Genomic DNA, 26053 nt, shown 5'->3' on the forward strand with positions numbered 1-26053 from the left:
AAATCATGTAAATACCTTGGCTTGTTTTATTCAAGTTAACATGATATTTGGTTGCTAAATATAAGTCATCTTGCCATTTGAAAAAAAAATGATGGGAAAAAAGGACACAGTGAAGAAATGGTAGAATATAAAAGCAACAAATTATTTATTTACTCACCAGGATAAACCCCCATATGAGCAGGACTCAAACCTCCTATCCCTGAGTTAGTAACAAAAAGGAGCTTCCGGAGGTCAAATCTAACCAAATCAGCATTCATAATTATTGCATACTATCTAAAAATACAGTGAATCATCAATCTATCAATCAACCATTCAGTCAATCAGTTCAAAATATCAGAGAATTCAAGCCTAACATTTTATATTACTAGCACTAATATAGAGGTATAGCATTAAATATATTTGTTGTGCAATTAACTAGCAAGGCAACCAAAGTTACCATAAGAGGTACGTTGTATTTGTTAAAAGAGCTGTTAGCATCAAGGGCCTTTTGCCAAGAGACATGCTTTTTATTGCAGAAACGATACATTCAAAATAATATTGTGGTCGGAGTGTCTACTGATTTAATTTTACTGATGATTTTGACTAATTTGCTGATGACAGGCTAGCCTTCTCTTGGCTAATACCTTACTGTCACAAGTGTGTAAAGTCTTGACATTTAAATGTAATACCTTCTGATGTCCATGAGTACACTGAATCCTAGCCCTGTAACTCCTGTGAGATCTGACATAATTCTATGTCTGCAGATTCTAAATTATTTTTCCGGGTGATACTTAAACAAGGTAGTGTCATACCAATAGTGGGTTTTAAAAACACTGAAGCCGCATATCTGTACAAATGTCAGAGACTTGATCTGCCTAAACGCTGTAGTTCGCATACCCAAGCTAATCAGTAGCATTAAAAACTGTGCACAGATGTAGTAGAAACAAAACCATTGTGTAATGTTACAATGGAATTTTAGGTAACAGCTATATACAAATTTGCATGTACAAAAAAAAGAGAATAATTAACATTAGTTCTCCTTAACAGCCCCTTTATAAACATTGTGTACAGGTAGTTGCTTCGTGCACAGGCAGAGAAGGCCAGAGCTTGGCATTGCATCGGCATTTCACTGGAGAAAGAAAAACAAAAATCCCAACCATCCTGACGTGATTGTTCCAGTGTTAAAAGTAAAAGACCTTTAAAAACTCCCTATGGCTCATGGTTTGGTGCTAGCACTGACCTCAGGTGAATTTTTTAGCTCCATTCAGAGCCTCATAACATCCCTGGGGTGCCTTAAGCAGGTGCATGCGACATGAGAGCCTAGTTTTGGGGTCAGTTAAACGCATCCAGATCTTCGGGTACTTGTCCCCATGCAGTGTTCCAGTTCACCAGCTTGTGTTCCAGCACTGAGAGTCGTTTCTTATAAAGAGTTCCATCTTGGTTAGGGAGAAGACCTTAAAGGAAAGGCATCCAGCTCAGAGTCCTGAGGGTTCTCACTGTGAGCCTTTGTCTATCAACCATGACATATCTCCTGTCCTGCAGAAAAAAAGGCAAATTTAGCATTTGTTCATGTGCTCAAGTTCTTGTACCTATACCATACCAATGTCATCAGCGATCACAAAATACATTTATCATGAGAGAATCCTTACTTGCCATGGGTGAACATCCTTTGAAAGCACAATTTAAAGCAGAACATAATTAAGCTTTAACATACATACATATATATATATATATATATATATATATATATATATATATATATATATATATTATTATTATTATTATTTTACAAGCTTCAAATGAATTGCCTGCTGTTGCATTAAAAAAGCACATAATCACAGATAACAGCCACTGAAAAATAGCATTTTTTTTTCACTATGGAAATAAACATGTTTATTGTAGCCGGGTCCAGATTTAGACAAAGAAAGCTACTTACTCCACATCACGCTTCTTTATTGTCTTTCCAGAACCAAAGACCTCTGTGACCCGAGACACAATTGGGTCATAGTTCATACTGGCCACAGCTATCACCTCCTCACTCCTGGAGGAGCAGAAGGTAATGGTAACCGGACACAGTAAAATGAGTTCTATTGGTTTACATTCATTTCTAAATAATCACATTTAAGTATATACCACACATTTCTCTTGTAGATGAACTTCATTTTTATGTGACCATTTATCCTGTAGAATTTAACAGGATGTTTTGTACTTGCCCCTTAAAATGTATATATGTTTATGAACTGATACTGTGCCCTCTAATTTGCCTCATTCTGTTGGGTAAAAGGGGCGGCACGGTGGTGCAGCATGAAGTGTTGCAGTCACACAGCTCCAGGGACATGGAGGTTGTGGGTTCAAATCCTGGGTGACTGTCTGTGAGGGGTTTGATGTGTTCTCCCCATGTCTGTGTGGGTTTCCTCCGGGTTCTCAGGTTTCCTCCCACGGTCCAAAAAGACACGCTGGTAGGTGGATTGGTGACTCAAAAGTGTGTGTGTGTGTGTTGCCCTGTGAAGGACTGGCGCCCCCTCCAGGGTGTGTTCCTGCCTTGCGCCCAATGATTCCGGGTAGGCTCCGGACCCACCGTGATAAGCGGTTTCTGATAATAAATGTTGGTAAAAGAATACAGTTTTTTTCTCAATTAAGATATGCTCTTTAAATACAATGATATCTTTTAGCCTTGACATGATTTTTCCTGAACATTTTCTTTCGCAAAAGGAAAATAATCTTTTGACATCTGTCATGATGTTTGAAGCTTAATGGAAATTTCCTTTGTGAGGAAATAATAATAAATAATAAATAATTTCAAAGAACATGGTATTCAAAATGGATAAGCGATTACAGATAATGGATGGATGGTATTCAAAATAAATGCATCAGGATTGTACATTGTGATCATTTACTCACTTTGTGTAGAATGCCACAAATTTCAGCTCATCCACATCTCCCTGGATAATCACATCATCAAAGCCATCTCCATAACCTTAGCAAAGAATTGTGACTGTTTAATTAAGGAGGTATAAAATGGGTCTTATTTTGACTCTTCATATAACGATGATCATTACCTGCATAGCGTATGCTTTTACCAAACATAGCAGTCCAAAAGTAAGGCACCGTTCTAACCTCTGAGGCTTTTCCCATCATTCCCAGAGCAGCAACTTTTCCTGCAGATTTAAAGGTCTATGTAAAAGACTTTTAAGACTGTAAAATATGACATTGTGCTAAAACATATGTATGTGTCAATGAAATCTGTTGCTATGGAGCTTACCGTGAACATGGGCCATTTGCCAGTGGGGGATGTTTACCTTCTTATTTCCTCGTAGAGCCAGAGGAAACGATACCACGTCACCACCAGCATAGACTCCATCCACATTCGTCTGCATCATCTGAACCAAGAAAACAGAATGGGAAGATGTTTACACCTACATCTGCAGAAAGGTCAAGAATAACCAAATCTGAGCATTCAAGGTAGTACACACATATAGCAATACATTCAGCAAGATCAGTCCATCTTAGCCCAGATTTGTTTGATATATTTAGTGTCTCAACAATGCAGTTCTCTAAACTGATAAACGCTGGAGCAGTGCAGATGAATCAGTGAATAAATAACTTATGACGAAGATTCTCTACCTTGTTGACAGTGATGAATCCCTTAGAGTCCATGTGCACTCCACTCTGCTTAAGAAAAGCTGTGGCAGGACTTGAACCTGAATATACATCAGAGTTATTCTACTCTCACTGATATAAATCATCAAGAGAAATCTTCTAAATATAATGTAATTTATCACAATATAATTAATGCTAGTGCAATATTATTTGAATGTTAACTTATAATCTTCACTTACCTGTACCAATAACGCACACGTCGGCTCGTAAGACTTTGCCACTTTTAAGAACCACTTCTTTTAACTATAAAAGGACATCACAACAGATAAGTTCAGTCTCTAAACATGTGTAGTATTTTTCTTGCTCTTGCAATATTATATTACTATTTTAGAAATGACATTTATGATTTTTTTCTTTACAACATGTTCTTGCATACAATTTACAAATGGTATTAGACAGTCATTATTTATTTACTGTCTCTGGTTTAGAAACATAGTAAAAGAAAGAAAGAGAGAAAGAAAGAGAGAGAGAGAGAGAGAGAGAGAGAGAGAGAGAGAGAGAGAGAGAGAGAGAGAGAAGCGGTAGAGGATGAGACAGTCTATGGCCCGTCAGGCTGAGCCCATGTTTCTCTCACTTTCTGGATACCTGTCCATGATGCCCCCGCATTTCTGACACTTCATTCAGCATGTAGAACTTCACCCTGTTCATTTCAAACAACTGCAACATACAGTCATATTACTCAAGAGGGATTCTTAACCATCATTCAAAGAGGAAAAATAACATACAATGTAACACATTTTACCTACTACTTCAACTAATTTTTCTAAACACTTTAATGTAGGATCAGCCAGTTGATGTTAATAATAGCATCAGATTTTTGTTCAAGTGGTTTTCTCACATTTGTAACATTTAAAGAGTCTTTATATATGCTTTATCAGCAGGACTTCCACCAACGCTGATATGTTAACCACATACATATCAGCCCCATTCCCAAAGCTTTCAGTCATTTTAAAAATTATACGCTTTCTTCAAACTCCAACATTAAATCATTAAGATGTAAACAGAATCATTTAGATTGATTTAAAATGTCTTTATTTGCTTGTAGATATCTATAATTATGTCTGGTTCCTATCACCACAAATGTACAGAAATCAATAAGAAGACAATAAGTTTATCTACAGTGATTCAATTCAAAACAAATCACTCTGATTGACTTGTTTATACAACTCAGAGAAAGAATTCTGCTGAAATGTTTGCTGGAATTTGACTTTAGAGCTAGCCATGTTTTATTCTCATTCATTTTTTTTTATTTAGGATATCCCACATTCTCCATCTTGTTCATATGAAAAACACTGAAATATGTCCATCTGCCTAATCTTTGTAGTTTGTCTTCTAAAACACAGTGTTTCTCCAAGTATGACATGAGAGTCTCCAAGGCAGATAGAGAAATTTCAGGCTTCCTACTGGAGCAAATCCCAGAATCTGTGAGATTAAGCCCAGCTTGACAGTCTGCATCAGTCAGCACACACTGTGCACAGAGTAATTAAGATTAGGACATTTGTGTGCTAATGTTTATTTTTAAACAAGTCATCTATCTCTGTATCTGAAACATCAAGTATTCTACCAGTTTCCTCTTTGTGTAACTGTGCAACTGAGCTATAAATAATACTAAACTAGGCAGGGTGCCCCCTAAAACTTTTGATTTTGAAAAGTGAATGGCTTGTCAGAAAAGAAGACACCCTCTCAAGGGATTGAGCATTACTGGCTGATCAGATATCAAAACTTTATTTACAATATGGTTAGCTGTTTGGTAATAAAACTGATCTGCGACTAGAAATATTGCCAGAGCCTCACCTTCATCAGGGCTTTTCCTACTTTCTCCCCCAAAGCTTTACGGAAAGGCACAGCCTCAATTCCAATCACAGAAACGGAGTGAGCTTTATCTGTCAGAGCCGCTGCAACCTCCATGCCTGGACATAGGTAATTGTACATTGTTTTACAAACCTGAACACAGGTGAAAACATATATCAGAATTACCCATTTAGTGTAAATGTTTTATTCCTTTAATATTAAAAATTTTATATGAAATAATAATCTACCATGAGCTCACCAATAAATGAGGTACCCACGATGACAGCATTCTTGCTGCCAGCAAGTCTGGCTATACTGTTAGCATCCTCAGGAGTTCTCAAGTGAAACACATTGGCAATATCTTTACCTTTGTAGTTTATGCTCTTGTGTCTTCAATTGGAAGAGAGAGAGTGAGAGAGACAGACAGATAGAGAGAGAGAGAGAGAGAGAGAGAGAGAGAGAGAGAGAGAGAGAGAGAGAGACAGTCATAATGTCAATCATTCAACTGTACAACACAGCTTGTATAATCTCCATATAAAATTGGGTTTCCGGAATGCTAGAGTTCTATCCAACATTTGTGATGCAGAGTTAATAATTTTTTTGTCTGTGTTTGTAATTTGAAATAATCATTTAGCTTCAGTACCTAACCTACTTGTGTCTGACCAAAATCAAATTTTCCCAACAATGTTTCAACATCTAGAAAGAGCTTACTATCACTATAACTAATAATTATTCATTCTTGTCAAAAGTTGCCTACATGAAAGTTAGTTTAAGGTTGATTTTCAGGATGAAGCATTTACATTTTATTTAAACCGTATATAAAGATTATTATTTAATAAAACTCTAATAAATACATTATCATCAGGCACTGCCTTTGAAAATGTACTTCATTTTAAAGCATTTATTGCCATATGTAAGGTCTTTGGGGGTGGGGGTGGGGGGTATAAGACATCATGACTCAAAAAAGGTGAAGGACACAGTTATTGTAAAGGACTGCAAAACATTCACAGCCTGATCAGTGGAAAAGAAAGACATCTAACTAAGCAAATTAAATAACCCAAGAAAAAGGAATATGATTTTTAATTGTTCACCATTTCTACTTTCATCTGGACTATGACTGATGTATGAAAAATAATTTCCCTGCATTCATTCATTCATTATCTGTAACTGCTTATCCAATTCAGGGTCACGGTGGGTCCAGAGCCTACCTGGAATCATTGGGCGCAAGGCGGGAATACACCCTGGAGGGGGCGCCAGTCCTTCACCAGGCAACACACACACCTACAGACACTTTGGAGGCGCCAATCCACCTACCAATGTGTGTTTTTGGGCCGTGGGAGGAAACCTGAGCACCCGGAGAAAACCCACGCAGACACGGGGAGAACACACCAACTCACAGACAGTCACCCGGAGTGGGAATCGAACCCACAACCTCCAGGTCCCTGGAGCTCTGTGACACTACCTGCTGCACCACCATGCCGCCCAATTTCCCTGCAGTAGGTACACAAATCAACTACACCATTATAACAACTGTATCCTTGTTTCTACACTCACTGTCCATCCTCTCAACTCCACTGATGACACAGAAGCACTTTTTACAGTTTTACAAAATGTAGTTCCATCTGTTGACAAAAGATATGCAGAGCATCTCTCTCCCTGCTCTTCAATCGTCAGGAACCCCACAGGACCATCACAAGTCAGGTATTATTTGGGTGGTGGATCATTCTCAGCACTGCAGAGACACTAATGTGGTGGTGGTGTGTTATTGTGTGTTGTGCTTGTGTTTGTGGATTAGACACAGCAGTGCTGTGGGATTTTTTAAAGCTGTCCGTGTCACTGCTGGACTGAGAATAGTCCAACAACCAAAAATATCCAGCCAAACGCATCCACTGATGAAGGACTAGAGGACAACCAACACAAACTGTGGACCAAAAGATGAGCTACTACTCAGACTTTACATCTACAAGTTGGACCAAGAAGGCAGGTGTGTCTAATAGAGTTGATAGCGATTAATAATGAAATTTTAATCTGCAGTGTATTTTTTTCTGTAAGTTTCACTAAATATGTGTCACAAAATATCTCTTAACATTAAGCTGACATTTGAAATTCAGTGTGCTTTTTCATTTAGAATTAGTCTTAACTTAGAATAGTCGGTAGAAATGAATCTTTCTCACTTGCTTCCAGTCGCTATGAGGAGTTTCCTGTACTCCATCTTATAGCCGTCCTGAAATGTCACTGTTTTTGTCTTTACATCAACACACACAGCCTGAGGAGGAAGAAACAATTAACATATAGTCCAGAAATTTAATAAGGGTTACTGTCGTGTTTCTACAAACACATATCATGCATTTTCCAACATCATTAATCAATACAGGCTGCTAAAATTTAGTTATAATTTTAATAGATCATTTTTGGGGCTCACAAATGTTTCAGTGGCCTTCACTTCCAGCTTGGTTTGAAATGGTGTACTGTATGTGAGCTGCAGTATAAAACTTACCTCTTTTTCCAGTAACAGCTCTATGTCATGGTTATGGAAGAATTCCATTGAGCGCAACTGAAGTTGCTCAGCTGTGCTTTCTAAAGACTAGAAAGAGAGACAAACCATCATACAATTTGAAACCAACTGGAGTCACATGAACACATAAATAATACCCTGTATGTCCAAAAGGTCACTTGCCCATTCTATATTTCATTTGAAATCAAGAAATATAGGATTTGTAGTGCAGTTCCAGCTTTTAACAAGCAATAATACTCTACCCTTTAGATATGATTACATTCAGCCACAAAAACATAAGAAAACTAAGGTAATGTTAGATGATTAGTTTTAAACAGAACTCCAACAAATCCATAATGTACTCCAATTCCAAAGAATGTAGCTCCACTGTTGTTAAATGTATCGGTCCACAATATGTGCACTCTGAATTTATTGAATCCACAAGTTAGAAAGGATAGATTATCAGGATAGATTTGGACATATAGTGTAATCAAAATCAACTCAGATCTGATAAGGACACTGATAGATTATATAATTCAACTGCAACAGAAGTATGAAAGAAAAATATCTAGCATTTTGTGTATTGCTGTATTGCCCGTTGCCTGCTCTGTGGACTCTGTACAAACCTTACTCAGTTTAGGCCTGTCATAGGGTAGATGTTTCTCCATTGTGCACATCACGATGCGGTCAGTGAAGCCTTCCTGTCTCAAAGTCTCAGCACACACCAAGGCAGCAGGACCTGAAATAAAGAATATTGAGTAAAAATGTGGGAAATGCACTAATGGAAACTGTCATACACATAATTAAAAACTGAAATAATTTCAAGTTTATATGTATATTTATAGATGTTGATAAACCATGCAACACAAATTTAACCTCCTTATATTTGTAGTTTTGTATATCCATTAAAATGATTGTTTTTCCAGAAATGTGTGCATCACCTAGATTCACAAAGGTATTTAACATCAAGAATGTTATAATCAGAGACTTTAAAATAGGGCTGGGCAATTAATTAAATTCTAATCTACATAATCTTGTCTATATTGATTATATTGATTATTCTTATTCTGTCATGTCCCCACTTTGTGTTCATGTACTGTCATGTACGAGCAGCTAGTACCAAAGAAAAAAACAGCATATGTGGTTTGGAAAAACAAAAGAGGAACAAGCTCCTAGCAACCTTAGAAAAAATATCCCATATTTAATACTGGAGCATATTTACAGTACAAGCCTCGTCACTGAACTATGAGGGTCAAAAATGCAAAAACAAAATAATTGTTCATTAACTGTAATCATGGTAAAATGTACAATTAATCGTTATATTGATTTGCGCTCATATCGCCCAGCACTACCTTAAAATATACCAGATTAACCACACAGTTAATATATCTGTTAATGCTCAGTGTCCTTTAGCTGCTACAACAAAAGGGAGAAAAGAAGTCGGAATGGATTTTGAAACAAAAGGCAGTTGTCTGTTGATTCCAAAAAAATAAATTAAAAACTCTGTAATTATTAAAAGAATATACATGTTGTCCCTCTCGTAACAATAACTCATATTTCCATTTGAGTTTTTTATCCTTCATTAATGTCAAAAACTTGTGCAAAAATATTATTCAAAATTTGTTAAATTAAACTACACTGAGAGATTTTCTTTTTACGTTCTCTAAAGCTATTTTTTGGTTGGAGGTTTGTGTTCTGATTGCGACATTTAGTCCTAATAGTTTCTAACCTGATCCGATGATGAGAACATGGCTAAAACTTGTACTGGAGTTGATGACAGCAGAGCACTTTGCCATAGCCTTTGTCTTTCTCTGGGTCTGGAGAGCCTGAGAGAGCAGAAACTTGAACAGTTATACTAGCAAAGCCAGCAGATAATATAGTGTTAATTAAGTTGATTCATTTTGTGAAAGCAACAAAGACACAGACACATACAAAAACATCACTTTCACTTCAAATATATGGAAAAGTACAGAGAATTAATTTTACCTGCTTGTTAGCCCGTATAATCACCTTGTCCTTTTCAACTCTAACCTGTGACAAAGACATGGTTAAATCTCAGAAGACTGTCATGCTATACCATACTCTCTCTCTCTCTCTCTCTGTCTCTCTCTCTAGATTAGATAGCCAATAGATTCTATTTGCTGCCAGAGGTAATCAGATGAAGCTTGAGGGATGGAGGCAGATTGATACAATGTGTACAGAAAAATGTCTAATTACGAATTCTCTCATAAATACTGTAAAGTGTAATGTTCCAATAATAAAAGTCTAGGCCTGATATTTCAGACAAGTAGACCAGAACATTACATTTTTGTTACGATTTCACATTCAGATAGTACACAAGCTGTGTTAACAGATTATATAATGCAACCAAAAATTTGCAGAAGCTGTAATTTTGCATCTTATGCGCTTTTATACTGTGAATTTTATATATTATTGATTCATTTTCTAACTCTACAAAAGATTAAGCAAATAAGGCAGAATGTCATACCTGAAAGGTGGGAAGGCTGTCCAGTCCAGGGAAGTCTTCAATGTCTCCAGTTGCAATATTGAAACAGGCTCCATGCCACGGACATCGAACATGACCTTTAGATAGAACTCCTATCAGGGAGACAACACCAGTTTAACTCACAGCAATAATAAAAATGCAGTATCACAAAGAATACCTGTTTTCTTTCCTTGACTTGTAGATTTTTTTTCTGTTAGAGTTCTTTTATCCTAATACCTTTTGTGAATTGTCTTTCTTTTATTCCATGATGTTCTTTCTTTTGGGAAGGCACCATATAAACTATATTTTCCTGTTATAGTAAATGTAGTTAATTTTCAACTGCAGTGAACCTTGTGTAAATATTCACAAGATGCTGCATAATCATCTGCATAATCTGATAACAATGTTCACAGCCTTATAATTACTGCTGAGTAATGAATATATGAAATTACCTTTTTGATAAGATACTGCCATACAGTAGTTTTTGCATTTGCAAGCTAACCTTCATTAAAGAGCAAGACAGGAACAAAGTGAGATTAAATTCAGTAGAAACATAATGTGGAGGACATGCCTCACCCTTAACCAGCGGTGCCCCGTAGTGTGGGCATTTGTGTCCCATGGCAGAGAATTCTCCATGTTCCTTAATGAGCAGGGCTCTGCCTGGCCCCAAGTCCACCTCACGCATCCTGACAGGGAACACACAGACACGCACTCATTTCCTATTACTCCGCTCATCTCAGTGCACAAGGGGAATCACTGCAGACACCAGGGGTCATTCTAGGATCAGAGCTTTTTGAGACCAGCCTGTCACTGTTAGTTACATATTAAACATTAGTAAATTTATTTTTAGATATTTCTTCTCAAAAATTCCTTCCACAGTAGCATCCTCCATTATCTGGTTTGATATAAACAACTAAAAGCAGGAATCACAGATCGACAATAATAATTTGGTACAACACACAGACAGCTATCCTATTAACCTGTTCATTTTATCTGTTGCTATATCTAAATCAGATACTTCTTAGGAAAACCAGTGGATAGCTACCGCTAAATCTAGACTGTTGTGGATTTTTCAAGGCATCTGCTCACCCTACTTTGGACAATTAAATCGTGTCATTTTGATCTTACTCTCTCACATGAACCTGGCTTTTTTAATGCATGACAAGTTTGGAGATGGGCATCATTTATTGTATTATTTGTTCTATCAACCTATAACATTGATTAGCTAATAGACATGTAGCCTTAACCTTGTTTTTAATAACAAAATATTGACTACCAATGGTTCAAAAACCAGCTTCTCTTACTCCAATTCAAACCGTGGTTGACTGACAACCTGCCAGTTAGATTGGTAGATTAAAAGAAGTCAGATAGCTAACTCCTAACAATAACAACATAAAGAATGATGTGTGATTCAATGCAAGCCAAATGAAGAGTGTTGTTAACAAGTGTAATGTGTTGGTGCTCCTTGTCTGATGTACTTTCTGGAGACACCACCAAACAGACACTCAAACTAAAACTTGCGTGCACACACACACTCAGCGCAGCTACGAGCTGTGCGAATGAAAGGTAATAGAAACTGGATCATACTACTTGTGAGGGGTGTGCTGAATTTTTGTTGTTAAAGAATAATTAGTTTAACTATGTCATTTTTATGGTTTTAACACATTTCTGCTTATAGAAGACAAACTTTATAAAAAGACAACAACAAAAAAGACAACTTTTTACTGTTACTTTGGGGGTGTTGGGACTCAGTTTAGAGATGCACTCCTAAAAAAGGGCCGCCTATGGCAGGCACCTAAATGCTATGTGATATTACAAAATAGACTCACGGTAATACAGAGGTCTTCTTACACACTCATCCCAAATCACAATATTCTAAAAACATACATCCACATGTAACTTCACCAATATACTACAAGTCCTTGCACTACTGTTTACACTTTTGGAATGACTAGTTATTTCCAATCTTTTTTCATTTTTGTATATGCTAACATAATAACAAATGTAGATTTACATATTATCTGACACAAAAAAATACATTTTCAAATGTTTTGACATTGAGAAACATGATGAGCATTAAGCAGCATGTAGCCATTTTATGTAATCACATTCTGTGAGGGAGATATTAGTAAATTAGTTTTCTGGTTCCTATTAACATGATTAAACATATTACGCAGTGGTTTTGAAAAATTCCTATACCAATAATAACATATAGTGAACAAATATATAAGAATTATCATATGCATGTATATTTAATCAAATTTGTTTGAATTTTTTTTTATCCCAAACCTGGCCTGTGTACTCCAGTCAAAAAGAGACAAGCTTACTGTCCATTCTCCAGGTCTTTTACATGGCACACTGTGGCTTCTATGTAGTCTCGATGTTTGTGAGAAGGACGCATGGCAGCTGAGTCTTCGTCCGAGCAGTGGCCCAAAGAACCATTGGGACGATACTCTGAAAAGGGACTGGCTTTTCCGTTCGGAGACATCATCTCGGCTTCCTTCTCCTTCTCCAGCAAAGTGAGCTCAACTTTGACCTCAACTGCAAAATGGAAGTATCAAAGGTTGCATTAGACGTAACAGCCTGAATCAGATAAAATAACTTTTGTCTTTTCCTCACATGTGACTCTGAAGAGATTTTTTTAAACACAGTGTAACACTTGTGTATCAGTACTAAGACAAATTAATGATTTCCATTTTAAAGTGAAAAAAGATCTAGATAAGAAAATGGTGCTGGTTGTGTAATGTAGTTCCACCACAGTGAGTGCGGAACTTGCTTTCTCTTTCTGACTGGAAAAATGTGCTGAGAACCCAGGTCTTATGCTTTAATCTCAGAGAGAATTCTCACCTGCTGTGCGAAGCTTAATTAAAATCAATGGAAAATCATAAGAGACGACCAAGGCCAGAGGTTGTGAGGAAAGAAAGCCGGGAGTGCGCTTTGCGCTCCAGATGCTTTATTATTAGTGACACTGTACTGAAATGAAGGATATTCAACAGGAGAGCTTGTTCTTCAGTACAAGATGAGGAAGTGATAGTTTGTCGTTATGTTATATACATGGTGCAGTAACCACTTTTAAATTCATATGAAGCAAAGAGCTGGCACAACTTAACACATTTTGATTAATAACTTCATCAGCATAATAATTCCTTTGTACAAACAATTTACACATTTCTGTTGAAAATGGAGTAAAATGTTCAGTACCTTTCATTTATGTAAAATTAAGTCAAGAGGCTTAACAAGACTTGGACAAGAGAAAAATTATTTGAGTGCAATCACACTGTACTCAAATTGGTTGAACTATATAAAAAGTTGTGTAAATTGAGCACCACTCTCCCCTACTTAGAATTACAGTTGTAGAAATGTTTATGGTTTCATGTGAATGAGATTCATAAACAAAATATATTCACGTTAAAAATTTACATGTTTGTACGCTGTTTGTAATGTTGTTTCTAATTTAATTATATGTCCTGTTAGGTATTAAAATCATCACAATAGACAATAGAGTCTCTCTCTCTCTCTCTCTCTCTCTCTATCTCTCTCTCTCCAGTCTTTCTTTTCCTCCCATTTCCTTCACTCTAGTCTTGGACTATATTACACCGCTAATGGTGTTGAAAAATCCTATAAAAAATCCCATTTAGTCTAGAATTAGGTTTAATCTGGTTATGGCAACCTGGCCCAGACTAATTTCTGAAGTATTTTTGTCTAAGTAAGATAGGATAATTAAATACTGAGTATGACAATATCATTAAGATAAATAATGTTGGAAGGATGGTTACATTGCAATACTTAATCCAAGGGCTCGTTTTTCTCAAAAGCCCACAGTCACACACTGTAAGTTCAATCTATTCACATCCCGCTGCCTGTGCCTACTCACAGTACAACAAGTGGGTCCATTGACATATGAAGTCATATTTCTGCCCTTCAGCACCACTTCGTCTTTGAGATGTTAGGAAGGAAACAGTGATACATTGTGAAACATTCAAATACACTCCACACTAATATTTCACTGTCTAATCCCTGTGAACATGGAGAGCAACTGAGAGCATTAAAATTCCTGTAGCACCAAAAGAAAGCACGCCACAAAGGCAGTCAGGGGGCAGGTTGAACTGACCTATATATAGATGGAGAAACAAGTGCCAATTATTACAGGATTTGAGAGTGTTGGTGGGGGTGCGAGGCAGAGTGTGTTGCGTGTATGTGAGTGTGTCACCTGGTTTGGGTTTGGAGAGGCATCCTCCCATGGTGGGCCCAGTGAGTGGGAAGCCCAGGGCAGGATCAGTCACTCAGGGTGGACCACAAGTCCTGGGGCTGAACACAGCTCTGCAACGGCAAAGTTGGGGTCTGTTTGGCCCAGTTGGCCATATCAGAAATCAGCCACTGCACATAGCCTGAGGAGACAGGACAAGAAGTTTACAAACCTACAGCACATACAGCAAATATAACTTGCAAAAACACTACACTACTGTGTAGAGTACTGAAAAAAACAGTAGAACCTTTCCTCATGGTATAAAGAACACTATTTAAAGGTTCTTAAAATACTTATTATTAAATATTTAAGTGTTTCAAAGAGTCTTTAAAAAATTAAGATAAATACATTCAAATTTAAAAGGAAAATAAAAAATAGGTGCTTTAAATTTGCTTGATTGAAATGTGTACATGGTTCAACATTAATAAAATACATTGCATCTACACAATTTTTAACATCAGTAATTAACATCAGTAATGGTGTTTATTTAATATATTTAATTTGCATGTGATAGTATATGTAATGTGATATTTCAGCATCAACTCTGACACTGAAAAACAGGATACAGTGTTACATTTTGGGCAATAATCTAAGTAAAGCCAAGTCACCATTATTTGTATAGCACATTTATAAAAGCACTGACACAATGTGCTTTTTGTGAAATATATGTAATCTATTCAATGATAATGACTGAATATGACTGTGCCCTGAGATGGCCATTTTAAAACATGGATTTATTAGTGCACTGTGTCAAAATATCATGATGTGTATCTGAATTTGTCTTTGTATATCATGGTTTGATATTTTTGTCTGCAAAAAAGGGGACTTTATACCATACTAGCCAATTCTTAACATTGGGAATGGTGACAATCATGTTGAGATAATGACATTACAACATGATAAACATTAATGAGACATTTTCAAGGCAAAACAAACAAACAAAACATTTATTGTCAATCATAAAATTGCATAATATACATTTTAATGATGGATTCTACTTATTATAAGTGTTTTCAACTATTATTGTTAGAATAACACCTTACTGCACAGATAATAGCTTAAAAAATATTTACCAGAAACCAGTACTCCACTGATCAATTTGGTAAAAATCAGCATTGGCCCAGAAGCTAAATAATATCTAGTCAGCAATGAGACAATATTTATGAATTTCCAGTGATGAATGGGGTACTGTGAATACAGAATTAAACACTATCTATAGCACTACACAAAAATACAATTCCACCTAGCATTCAAAAAGAAAATAAGGCCATTTAATGTTTATGATCACTATCTTAAATTAAAAACTCGCAATCTAGCCACCAAGTGTGTTCAGTTAAGTAGAAACACCACCATCCTGATCCTTAAGCATGCTTGCCATCTTAAGTAAATGTTTTTGTGCAGCCTTTGGGAGCATGTGAATAAAACAATTGATTGCCTCCATGGTGATGGCACTAACATATCCTCCATAGACAACAGAGAGTCTGTCCAGTACCAGGAATTCTTCAACCATCAACATGCTTTCCCATCAGGTAGTTAAGCTACACTTTACTGGATGGAGATCAGCTAGACCAGAAGAGTAGGTACACAAAAATAACTAAAGGTTCCATGAAAGTACTGTTGTATAATTATTTCAGTATTTTGGGGTTACTCGGTTTAGAAGGAAACACAAGGACCCATTTGCACAGAAAATACAGACTCATGAAAATAAAAGAATAAATGAACTACAATCAAATAAACTCACTTAAACTAACAAAATAAAGAAAGTAGATTTGGCTAAGTTATAAAACATTTAAATACATTAATTAGAAAAATGCCTATACTGAAATTGATATGAAAAACCTATTTTCAGTTAAAGTAATAAAATGAACTAGTTATTAAAAAGTGCCTGCTACCAAATGAGTAATAAATCACTTACATCTATAACTCAAATTATTGATTAATATTAAAACATGTGCTTTATATAGTACACCCTGATACAATAAACCACAAAATGTACTAAAGCTCTGGAGTCAAGCTCAAGTACTGTGTTTAAATTCTTAAAAAGCTTTTCATTGGCCCTGCTAAAAGGACCAATTGATATTCACATCACACTCAAAGGTCCTTGAAGTGGCGAGTGGAAAGAACAGTGCTTCTTAATTAGGGAGAGGTCCAGTGTGTCTTACACAGCACACAGGAACGGAAACAAGCCCACGGCAAAAGTTCTGAGGATTTTAAAACTTTAACGCAGCCTGTAGCAAGTCCACATAAATACTTAATAATGTTAAATATGTCAACATATTTGCAGTGTGTTATAAGATACTGGAAATATGCCAAGTATAGTATACTGAAGCTGTGTATTACAGTAATTATGATGGTAATTAGTGCAGTCATATCAAACCTTCTTTGAATTGCTGTTTTTATTTTAGTTTATCTATACTCAGCTATAAAGAAATAAATATATATCTATATATTCTATTATTAAAAAAACTAATGTTTTTACCATAATGAATCTATCAAAAAGAGCTACAAAAAAATCCTGGTCCTGCTGGTTTTAGTGGAAGGGGGCCACTACTGTTATTCCTGCAGAATTTATGACATCTCCATAGCAACAGTGAGTCTGTTCCTACACGTTCACGTAGTATTATGGTTTTTGGGTCATGCATGAAAAATAAACAAACATACTGACAACAAAATACACGCCTTCCTGAACACTCAAACTTGGTAATAAACAAACAGCAAAGAAAGACCCTGGGCTTGTGAGTATTGTGAGCTTTGTTTCAGACATTATGCCAGTTTTCACTTGTATTTGTAATCTGCTTGTCAACAAATTTGCTGCAAATTTCTCAAAGTAGGTTAAGAAGGTTTCTGGACTTCATGCCCTAAGAGGTAGATCTTATTGCTAGTTGGCTTGCTTGTCTGGTCGATATACATTTTATATCATAAAAAACAGTCATGCTCAGTAACCACACACACATATTTGAACTGTAATTAATTCAGGTGCACAGAACCCCATAATGCATACTGCCAGTGTGAGTAAGAGGTAGTAAGTTAGTGTTGTCGCTGGCTAAATGTAGGATTGCATCACATGAGGTGACTCAGTTCAAAAGGTTACACCATGTCAGGATGAATCCAGAAATGGGAACACCATACCATTTCTGCAGGGGATAGAGCAGAGGGCTTACATGAATGAGTAGGGAGCAAGGTGACAAGTAGGGAAACAACAAAATCATTTAAATCTTTTAGAATCACTTTAAACCCTCTTTGAGATATTTCATTATTTTGAAAGGTCTCATATGTGGCCTTTACTTTTCAGCTATGATCCAGTATTTTATATGTGGAACGTAAAAATATCTGTGTACAGAAATGTGTCCAAGTATGTTTTCCGTAGAGGATGTGTACTTATATTCTCTTCACCCAAACATGCAATTTGGCCAGGGGAACACAAACCATGTATACATCTGAAACAGTAATGAAAGTAATGTCAGATAAATTGTTTAAAGTTAAAATTTAAATGTAGATTTCAGCATATATAATGTCTAAAAAATAAATATTTCAGTCAAATGGAAAATGAAAGAGAAAAGCAAAAGCATAATGGAAAACTATGGGATAAATTAACCACCACAGAATGTACATACATATACTGGCCTGAGAAATTTCATTTCTCTGCCAACCTACAAGATAAGCAGGCTACTGCAGGAACTCTCCTCCTTTATATCAGCACTGTTCTGCCATCCAAACCAATTTAGATAAAAGCGACTTTCAGCTGCAGAGAAATGTCCAGTGAGTACAGTTCATCATTTCTGTCACCTTTAGGGCTGTATCTCACCCACTTGCATAGTGTGCTCTTCCTGGGGTCTCATCCTCTGCTGAAAGCAAAACCAAACACCAAAACATATAAGTGTCACCTGCTATAAGCTCACTCTTTAGATTCTGAAATACCTCAGATCATGTCCAGTTAACAGTCAGCTGCTTTACCCTGAGCTGCCTTCCAGAAAGGTTTCATACAGTGCTCCACTAGACTCACGAGACACAACACGATAGTTCTCACACGTACACACACGTGGTTTATCAGCTGAGATGGACTCTGACTGACACAAGTGACTCAAGAGTTCAAAGGCAATGTGAAATCCTATCAAAAAGGTGTGGGTCTTTAGGGACTGTAAGAATATAGGAGATGTTAATGGGTCTCAAAGAGGCATCAGTGATTGAATCAACGCTGCAGTATAAACCAGTGCCTGATGCATTTAAATCAGTGATTCTCAAACAAGTCCTCAGGACATCCTCAGACAGCCCAAATTTGATGTAAGTGTTTTGAATCCAAAATCAATTCCAAGTGACACTTTCTGAGATAGTACAAAGAACACACCAGCTTATTTTGATCATTCATATTATTGCAATCTCTATGAAATCTAAACCACTGTAACACAAGTGTGTTAACAAAATTTGCAGCATCGCTCTGTGGATTCCATAAAATTAATCCTTTATCCTATAGCTCGGCCTGAGCTCAGAGTGATTTTTACCTGTTCCTGAAATTGAAGAAAGATCTCAGTGGAAAGCCTTTTTTTGATGATAGCCATAAATTTCATTTTTCAAATAAACACATAATATACTTATTTATGTATAATTATATAGACCTCTGAAGTTGTGAGGCAGTACAGTTGTGTAGTTAGCGTCATGCCCCTATTAGGAACTCCATGTATAAGCAGATTCCTCAATGGAAATATGATTGGTGTTTCTACACCCCAAGGTACACAAAACCAAATAGAATTTGTACTAAAGGAATTTTCCACTGAATGCCACAGGAATCCTAACAAATTCTGTTACCACATCTGCATTAGCTTTACACTGGAAATAGGTAGACAATAATAAAGTAGACAACACTATCACATACAATATCAGAAAAACTATTACTGTGGTGCTGGTGTTACCCTCAAGGTACCTATTCTGTATCTTTATTTAGAAAACAAAATAATTGTACCTCATTCTATCATAATTGTAGATTTTAAAATATGCCACATTTCATCTCCAGGATTTTTATGTTGTATTATTTTACATAGTCCTATAATGAAAGAATACAAATATTCATCTCTCCTTCCAGAGAACAGAATTTAATGCAACTTTAAGGAACAAAACTGGACATTAAAACCACTGTTGCAACTTTAAAGGTACATTTACATATAAATTTAATGAACACTAATGGACCTTTACAGTATATTTTCTCTGAGCATATACACTAGCAGTCACCTTAAAGATGCTGGAATTTGCCAGGCCACAGTACTGCGTGATCTGTACTTCCTATATGGTTCCATATGGTTTTCCCAAGGTGTCACAGTGACATGTTATTTGTTGGAATTTTGCCTGCACCTTTCCCACATAAATAAATGGCCTTTGGTTAAAGATTAGCTCTCACACAGATCTACATGAGATAGGCAAGTGTCAGTCACAACAAAGTACTTTTCTCAACTGCTGCCAATACATGGATAAGAAAAAGGGGTCAAGCTTTAGGATATTTTAAGCATGTTTAGTCCAACATAAATGACCTACCTGCAAGACTAGTGTAAGCTAGCCAGACAAGCATGTCATTTACAATTTAAATGTAGACAACAATATTTAGAGGTACTGATATAGTAACAGCCTTAATTTGCGTTCAGCACACATGTTGACACATCTGTTTCTGATATCGATCTTTTTTTTTTTTTTTACTTCCTTTAATCTGATTTTCAGAGTATGATTAAAAAGCAGGTTACATGAGAATAGGTATGACTAGGTCTGGCCTATTGGGCTATACAACCAAATGTTTTTCTAACAGCCCTGGATATTTTTCAAAGCTTAACATAAGAAATCACGTGTAGTTAGTAAACAAGTCAACTTCAAGCTTTTCATTGGCCAGGAGCCCAATAATCAGCTCCTTTGGAGTCAAAACCTCATCAGTGGAGGGAGCTGAGAAAATCTGTAGATGACAAATCATCACACTGGACTGTAGTGATGAGAAAAGAAAAAAGTCATCATTAGGTGTTTTATGTTTGCAAAGTTTCACAAACAGCTTGTCAGATAGGTTGCCACAGTGCACAAGCTAATTGTTGGGGTAAAAATTGATAGAGATACATTTGTGACCATATGATTATTTATTTCTTAAATATATTAAGGGAGGTTTAACTTTAACTACTTTATATATCAACTAAAAAATGTAAAAAGCAGCAATACATAAAAAATATATAATATATTTCCATTAGTAGAGATTTTGCTACTTTGAGGTGGTCCCACAGCTGATGCAGGTGTTCAACTGGGCACAGTGTGTACAGTGTTCACAGAAAAGCATTGCCAAAAGAAGGGGATGCTGTGGAGCAAATGCACATAAGCCTAAGATCTCAATGCATAGGCTAAAGCCCCTCTGCACTGAGCTGCAGAACAATGGAGCTGTGTTTTCTGGAATAGTGACACACCATCTATTAAAAATCAAGGTTAGGAAAAGAGCAGAATGTCTGCCAGATCTTTTATTGTCTTATATTTTACCAACTGTTATTTTGCCTTTTATTTTTTTAAGGTTTTAGTTTCATAAATCTATAGCAGGAGCAATACATTAAAGAAATTAATTAAAGGTATAACTCCTTCAATGTAGAATTTCATCATATATGCTCACTCACATAAGGCTACTTATAAGCTACTTCTAATTTCACATATTACCCCATTAGCTATATGAGCTAAATTAACCTCTACTAGATAAAGATGAACTTATCAGACATTAACATTATCTGAGATTTGCTCACAATCACATCAATCTATTAATGCTGTTTATAATCAGCCATATGCTATCTTATCCAAAACCCAAGCCCATCTTGAACCCAGCACCAGCATATTCTCAACACATGTGGACTCTGCCAAGGTGTGCTGACTGGGTTGTAATAGGCTGGCCTTTAAGCAAGGTATTTCGCTTTACAGTCAGTATCACTGGATCTGGATACATATGCCTTTTCCTGACTTTCAGACATGATGTGGAAAGTATGAAACATTTTAAAGGCCCATTATATTGCATTTTTTGTACTTTAACCTGAGAATTATAATGTGGTTTTATTGCACCTATAAGTAGGCTACAAACATTTGGACATATAGTGTATATCTCACAATCATTATATGAAAGAGCGGCATATTCTTTCAAGAGGTAATTATATTTCTTGTTCTAATGTCTACAAAATACTTCTTCCAATATGAAGTACATCTTTTAAAAGTAGTTATTTCAGAAAAGGCATGTCCACATATGCATTTTGTGCCTGGGAAAACTTGTTTAAAAAACTGCTCTCTGCGACAAAGCGTCTGTGTTTATACTAACCTCCGGTCAGTGTTTTCAGCAAACCCTCCTCCATTAATATGACCCCATGTCTGTGTGCTCATCTTAGAAACATGGCAGATTACAGTTAGTGCTATGCACCTGCTTATATTGTCTCAATATATACACCACACTGCTGAAATATGACATGACAAAAAACATGATAAAACAACAGTGAAACCTGAAGGTGTATGTCCACAGTCTGCTGAGTAAAACTAGCTAAATGGAGTTCAGAGTTGATCTTGTTGTGGAATTCGTAGTCTAAGCTATAGTACACTGCAGGGTTATGGCACATAGCACATACCTATAGGCTCCAGTTAAATGCAGGTTTGCTACCTTCCTACAGTCCAGCACTTTTTCTAAAGGTGTCTGGACATGTCTGTAGTTTCTGTTGGACAACATGTTCAAAAATCATCCTATGACTCAAAAAGCCATCATATACATTATTTCCATTCTTTATCCATCCAGCATACATTCAGCTGAGCTCAGCTGTAGAGTGAGGGATTATACTGCAGTAACTAAAGAAGATTTACTGCAAAGACCAGCATAGCAGTACCTCTGTCATCTCAAATATATCAATATTAAAACCCATTTTCTGCAAAATGTCACTGAATGTGTGACAGAGTGCAGTAGAGAGAGAGACCTGAAAGAGAGAGAGAAAGGGTGTACCAAAAAGAGAAAACAGACAAGAAATACTGAAGGAAAGAAAAGAAATATTGACCAAATGCCATTAGGCCTATCACATATATTCCATAATGTTGACATAATGATCACTGTTATTTAAGCTGACAACCATTATTTTTCATAGATTCTACAAATAGAATTCCCAGTGAGAATGGGAAATAAAGTACAGGAAATACAGTTATTTAGAAATATATAAATGATCTTAAAAATGACATACGTTTTCATTTCAGGCTGGTGCTAGGGTCTAGGCATAAGTAATGTTTGTTCCTATATATATATATATATATATATATATATATATATATATATATAAGACAATAAAACAGAAGAAGAGAACCCATTTTGTGATAAGAAAGAAATAGTATTTATCATTATAGTGACATCAACTGTAATTTTCTTTCCTATTACAACCCCCATTTTCAGAAACATTGGGACACTTCCTAAAAATGCAATAAATACTGATTTCAGTAATTCATTAATTCATTTGAACCTTTATTTAACAGACAATAGGACAAAGAAAAGATTTCCAGTGGTTTCATTGACAATTCTATTTGCTGGGGCAAAGGAACGTCTACCGTGGTGTCACATCACTTTTACTGTTAATTGTACTTCTTAATCTTTTTGTGAATGGAAGATTTTTGCCTTGAGCTGTTCAGCAGTCTGTGGTTGCCTTTGTCCGATTCTCCTTGTCATGATGTGCCGCACATTTTCAATAGGAGACAGATCTGAACTTCAGACAGACCAGTCAAGCACACACACTCTGTCCAGGAAGCCACACTGTTGAACTTGTACACAATGAAGTCTTGCATTTCCTGCTGAAATAAACACTGAGTTCCTGGAGAAGATGTCATCTGGACGGCAGCATACGTCTCATCAAAATACAAATATAAGCCTCTGTCTCAGTGGGTTCTTCACACATATGCAGACCACCCATACAGTGGGCACTGATCAACTACCCATGCCATCACAGATGCTGGTTTTTGCACTTTACATTGGTAAGTCTTTTATTCTTTGCGATGTAGTAGCTGACATCCCTTTTATTCCCTAAAACAAGCTGAAACATAGTATGGCACGGTGGTGCAACAGGAAGTGTTGTTGTCACACAGCTCCTGGGTCCTAGGGTTGTGGGTGCACACCCTGCTCTGGCTGACTGTCTGTGAGGAGTTTGGTGTGTTCTCGTCATGTTCGTGTGAGGTTCCTCCGCGTGCTCCAGTTTCCTCCCACAGTCCAAAAACATACGTTGGTAGGTGTCCAGAGGTGAATGTGTGAGTGTGTCGCCCTATGAAGGACTGGTGCCCCCTCCAGGGTGTGTTCCCGCCTTGTGCCCAGTGATGCCAGGTTGGCTCTGGATCCACCACGACCCTGAACTGGATAAGCGGTTACAGACAATGAATGAATGAAAAAGCTGAAACATGGACTTGTCTGATGGACTTTTGGTCCATCTTAGATGAGTTTGAGCACAGAACTCACTGGTGTTTCTACACAAAATTAATATATGGCTAAAATTTGAATAATACAGTTCAGGTTGCATTTCTTGATGCAGTTGTAGGCTGTGTTAAGTGACAATGGTTTTCCAAAGTACTCCTGAGCCTACATGTCTATGTTTAAAAAAGTAACATGCCAGTGACATCTGAGGGCTCTAAGTTTGCAAATATTTAGAAAAAAATGTATGTCCAGCATTGCCCCACAAAGACTGAGATTTCTCTAGATTCCATTAATCTTTTCACAGTATTATGTTCAGTAGATACATAGTAGGTATTGTTGACTGCTGAGAAAAGTGCTAGACTCTCATTAAGTTTGGAACAAAGTGGTCAGTCATGACCCATCTTTACTTGCAAAGTGTTATCCTTTGTTGGATTATCAAAAACATAAAATTGCTTATAGTGTTTCATAAGGTTGTAACTTGAATATACTATAACATTCACTCTTAGGTCCTGTCCCAATGCGTTGCAAGCATCAGATTCAAAATGTGTTCATATTTACAAAATACAATAAAGTTGGTAACTGTAAACACTGGAAAAATATTTTCAACTGTTAAATAAAGCTTCAAGAGATTCTTGTTTTTAATGCATTGTACAACAACGGCATTCCAACAATGGAAATGGGGTTTGTACAACAATATCATTATGATTAGAATCTACATTACTGATTTTAAACTTAGTTGAGACTGCTAAGTTACAAATAGTTAATGTTGTTATGCTGTATTATGTGCTTTGGTTTGCAGTATTCTAGATGAAGTTGTCATGCCCCATAAAGCTAACTTCAATTGAGAGAGAGAGAGAGAGAGAGAGAGAGAGAGAGAGAGAGAGAGAGAGAGAGATTACAGCATTGTCAGTTTCACTGCAGACTCTGCTGCTTCCCTGCTACAAATTCATACACTGCAAACAACTACAGTGCTCAACTGCCTCCTGAAGAGACAACAACTCCCCACCGCCAGCTTTACGTTAACTCATATATTCATATTTACTGCAGAACGTTCATATTCTAAAATCATCAGGTCCATGTGTGCCCTCTTAACCCCATAAAGTCTAAAGATCCATAAGGGTGTTCTCACTTCAGTTCTAACTGCACACATTGCATATAGTTTCATAGTAGTTACCTAATGAATAATAGTAGTTGCCAAATAATGTATGCTACTTACAAGTTAAAACATTTAATAAAAAAATTGCTGTCATTTTCAACTTAATCTCTGTCTGCTGCATATCATCATTTATTACAAGCAATAACTTCAACACTTTCCTCTGTACTTAGAAAAGATTGTCAACTCTAAAAGCACTTATAAATCAATGGGCAATCGCTTAATTAATCCAAAAACAATGTAGTATAACTTAAATAAATGTATAATGTATCTGCAGGTAACTCCCCTAGAGCTCAAACCTGCGCCTCTTTAATCCATTTAAGTTGTGTCTGGTAACATACAGCACTCACCTGATCCCCAAGTGAAGCAGGTGCGGTCAGTGGACAGTCAGTTTTGCAGATGGACGCATCCTTCCAGTCTCCAGTCTCCCACAGCACTGCGTTCTGTCCTGCAATGCTTATACTGCAGTAACACAGGATCCAGGCTCGGTCCCACTACGAGCCTCACACATACACAAACTATCTCTCTTGCTCCCTCTCTCTCTCTCTCTCTCTCTCTCTCACACACACACACACACACACACACAGCAGAAAAGCAGCAGTAGGCAGAAAGCAGAGGCGACAGTAAGAAGTGTTGGTTTGCTCTCTCCTACCCTCTCTATTGCCACTTATTCCTTCTCTCTCTCTCCCCCTCTATCCCTTTTCCCTCTCTCTCTCTCTCTCTCTCTCTCTCTCTCAATCAGAGCTTGTGGGCTGCAGTAGCAGGTCTTTTGCCAGCAGTTCAGCTGTATGCAGTATTGATGGAGTTGCTCGGGGGATGCTAACACAGCATGT

General features: G+C 36.8%; 1 protein-coding gene across 1 annotated transcript; it reads right to left on the bottom strand.

The window, feature by feature from the left end:
* Positions 1-172: 172 nt before the first annotated feature.
* Positions 173-25704, bottom strand: LOC136677002 (apoptosis-inducing factor 3-like). The gene is made up of 20 exons (XM_066654342.1): positions 25571-25704; positions 14620-14797; positions 12737-12950; positions 10986-11095; positions 10413-10522; positions 9911-9955; positions 9654-9750; positions 8551-8663; positions 7928-8014; positions 7605-7696; positions 5690-5820; positions 5434-5549; positions 4225-4296; positions 3819-3882; positions 3604-3680; positions 3242-3359; positions 3039-3137; positions 2881-2956; positions 1916-2020; positions 173-1515 (listed from the first exon to the last, which is right to left on the bottom strand). Exons 2-20 carry the CDS (start codon positions 14648-14650, stop codon positions 1473-1475), a joined length of 1800 nt encoding a protein of 599 aa, XP_066510439.1. The 5' UTR covers positions 14651-14797; positions 25571-25704; the 3' UTR covers positions 173-1472.
* Between the last annotated feature and the right edge of the window lie 349 nt (positions 25705-26053).

The sequence above is a fragment of the Hoplias malabaricus genome, chromosome X2 (genome assembly GCF_029633855.1).
Source record: "Hoplias malabaricus isolate fHopMal1 chromosome X2, fHopMal1.hap1, whole genome shotgun sequence".
NCBI classification, from domain to species: Eukaryota; Metazoa; Chordata; class Actinopteri; order Characiformes; family Erythrinidae; genus Hoplias; species Hoplias malabaricus.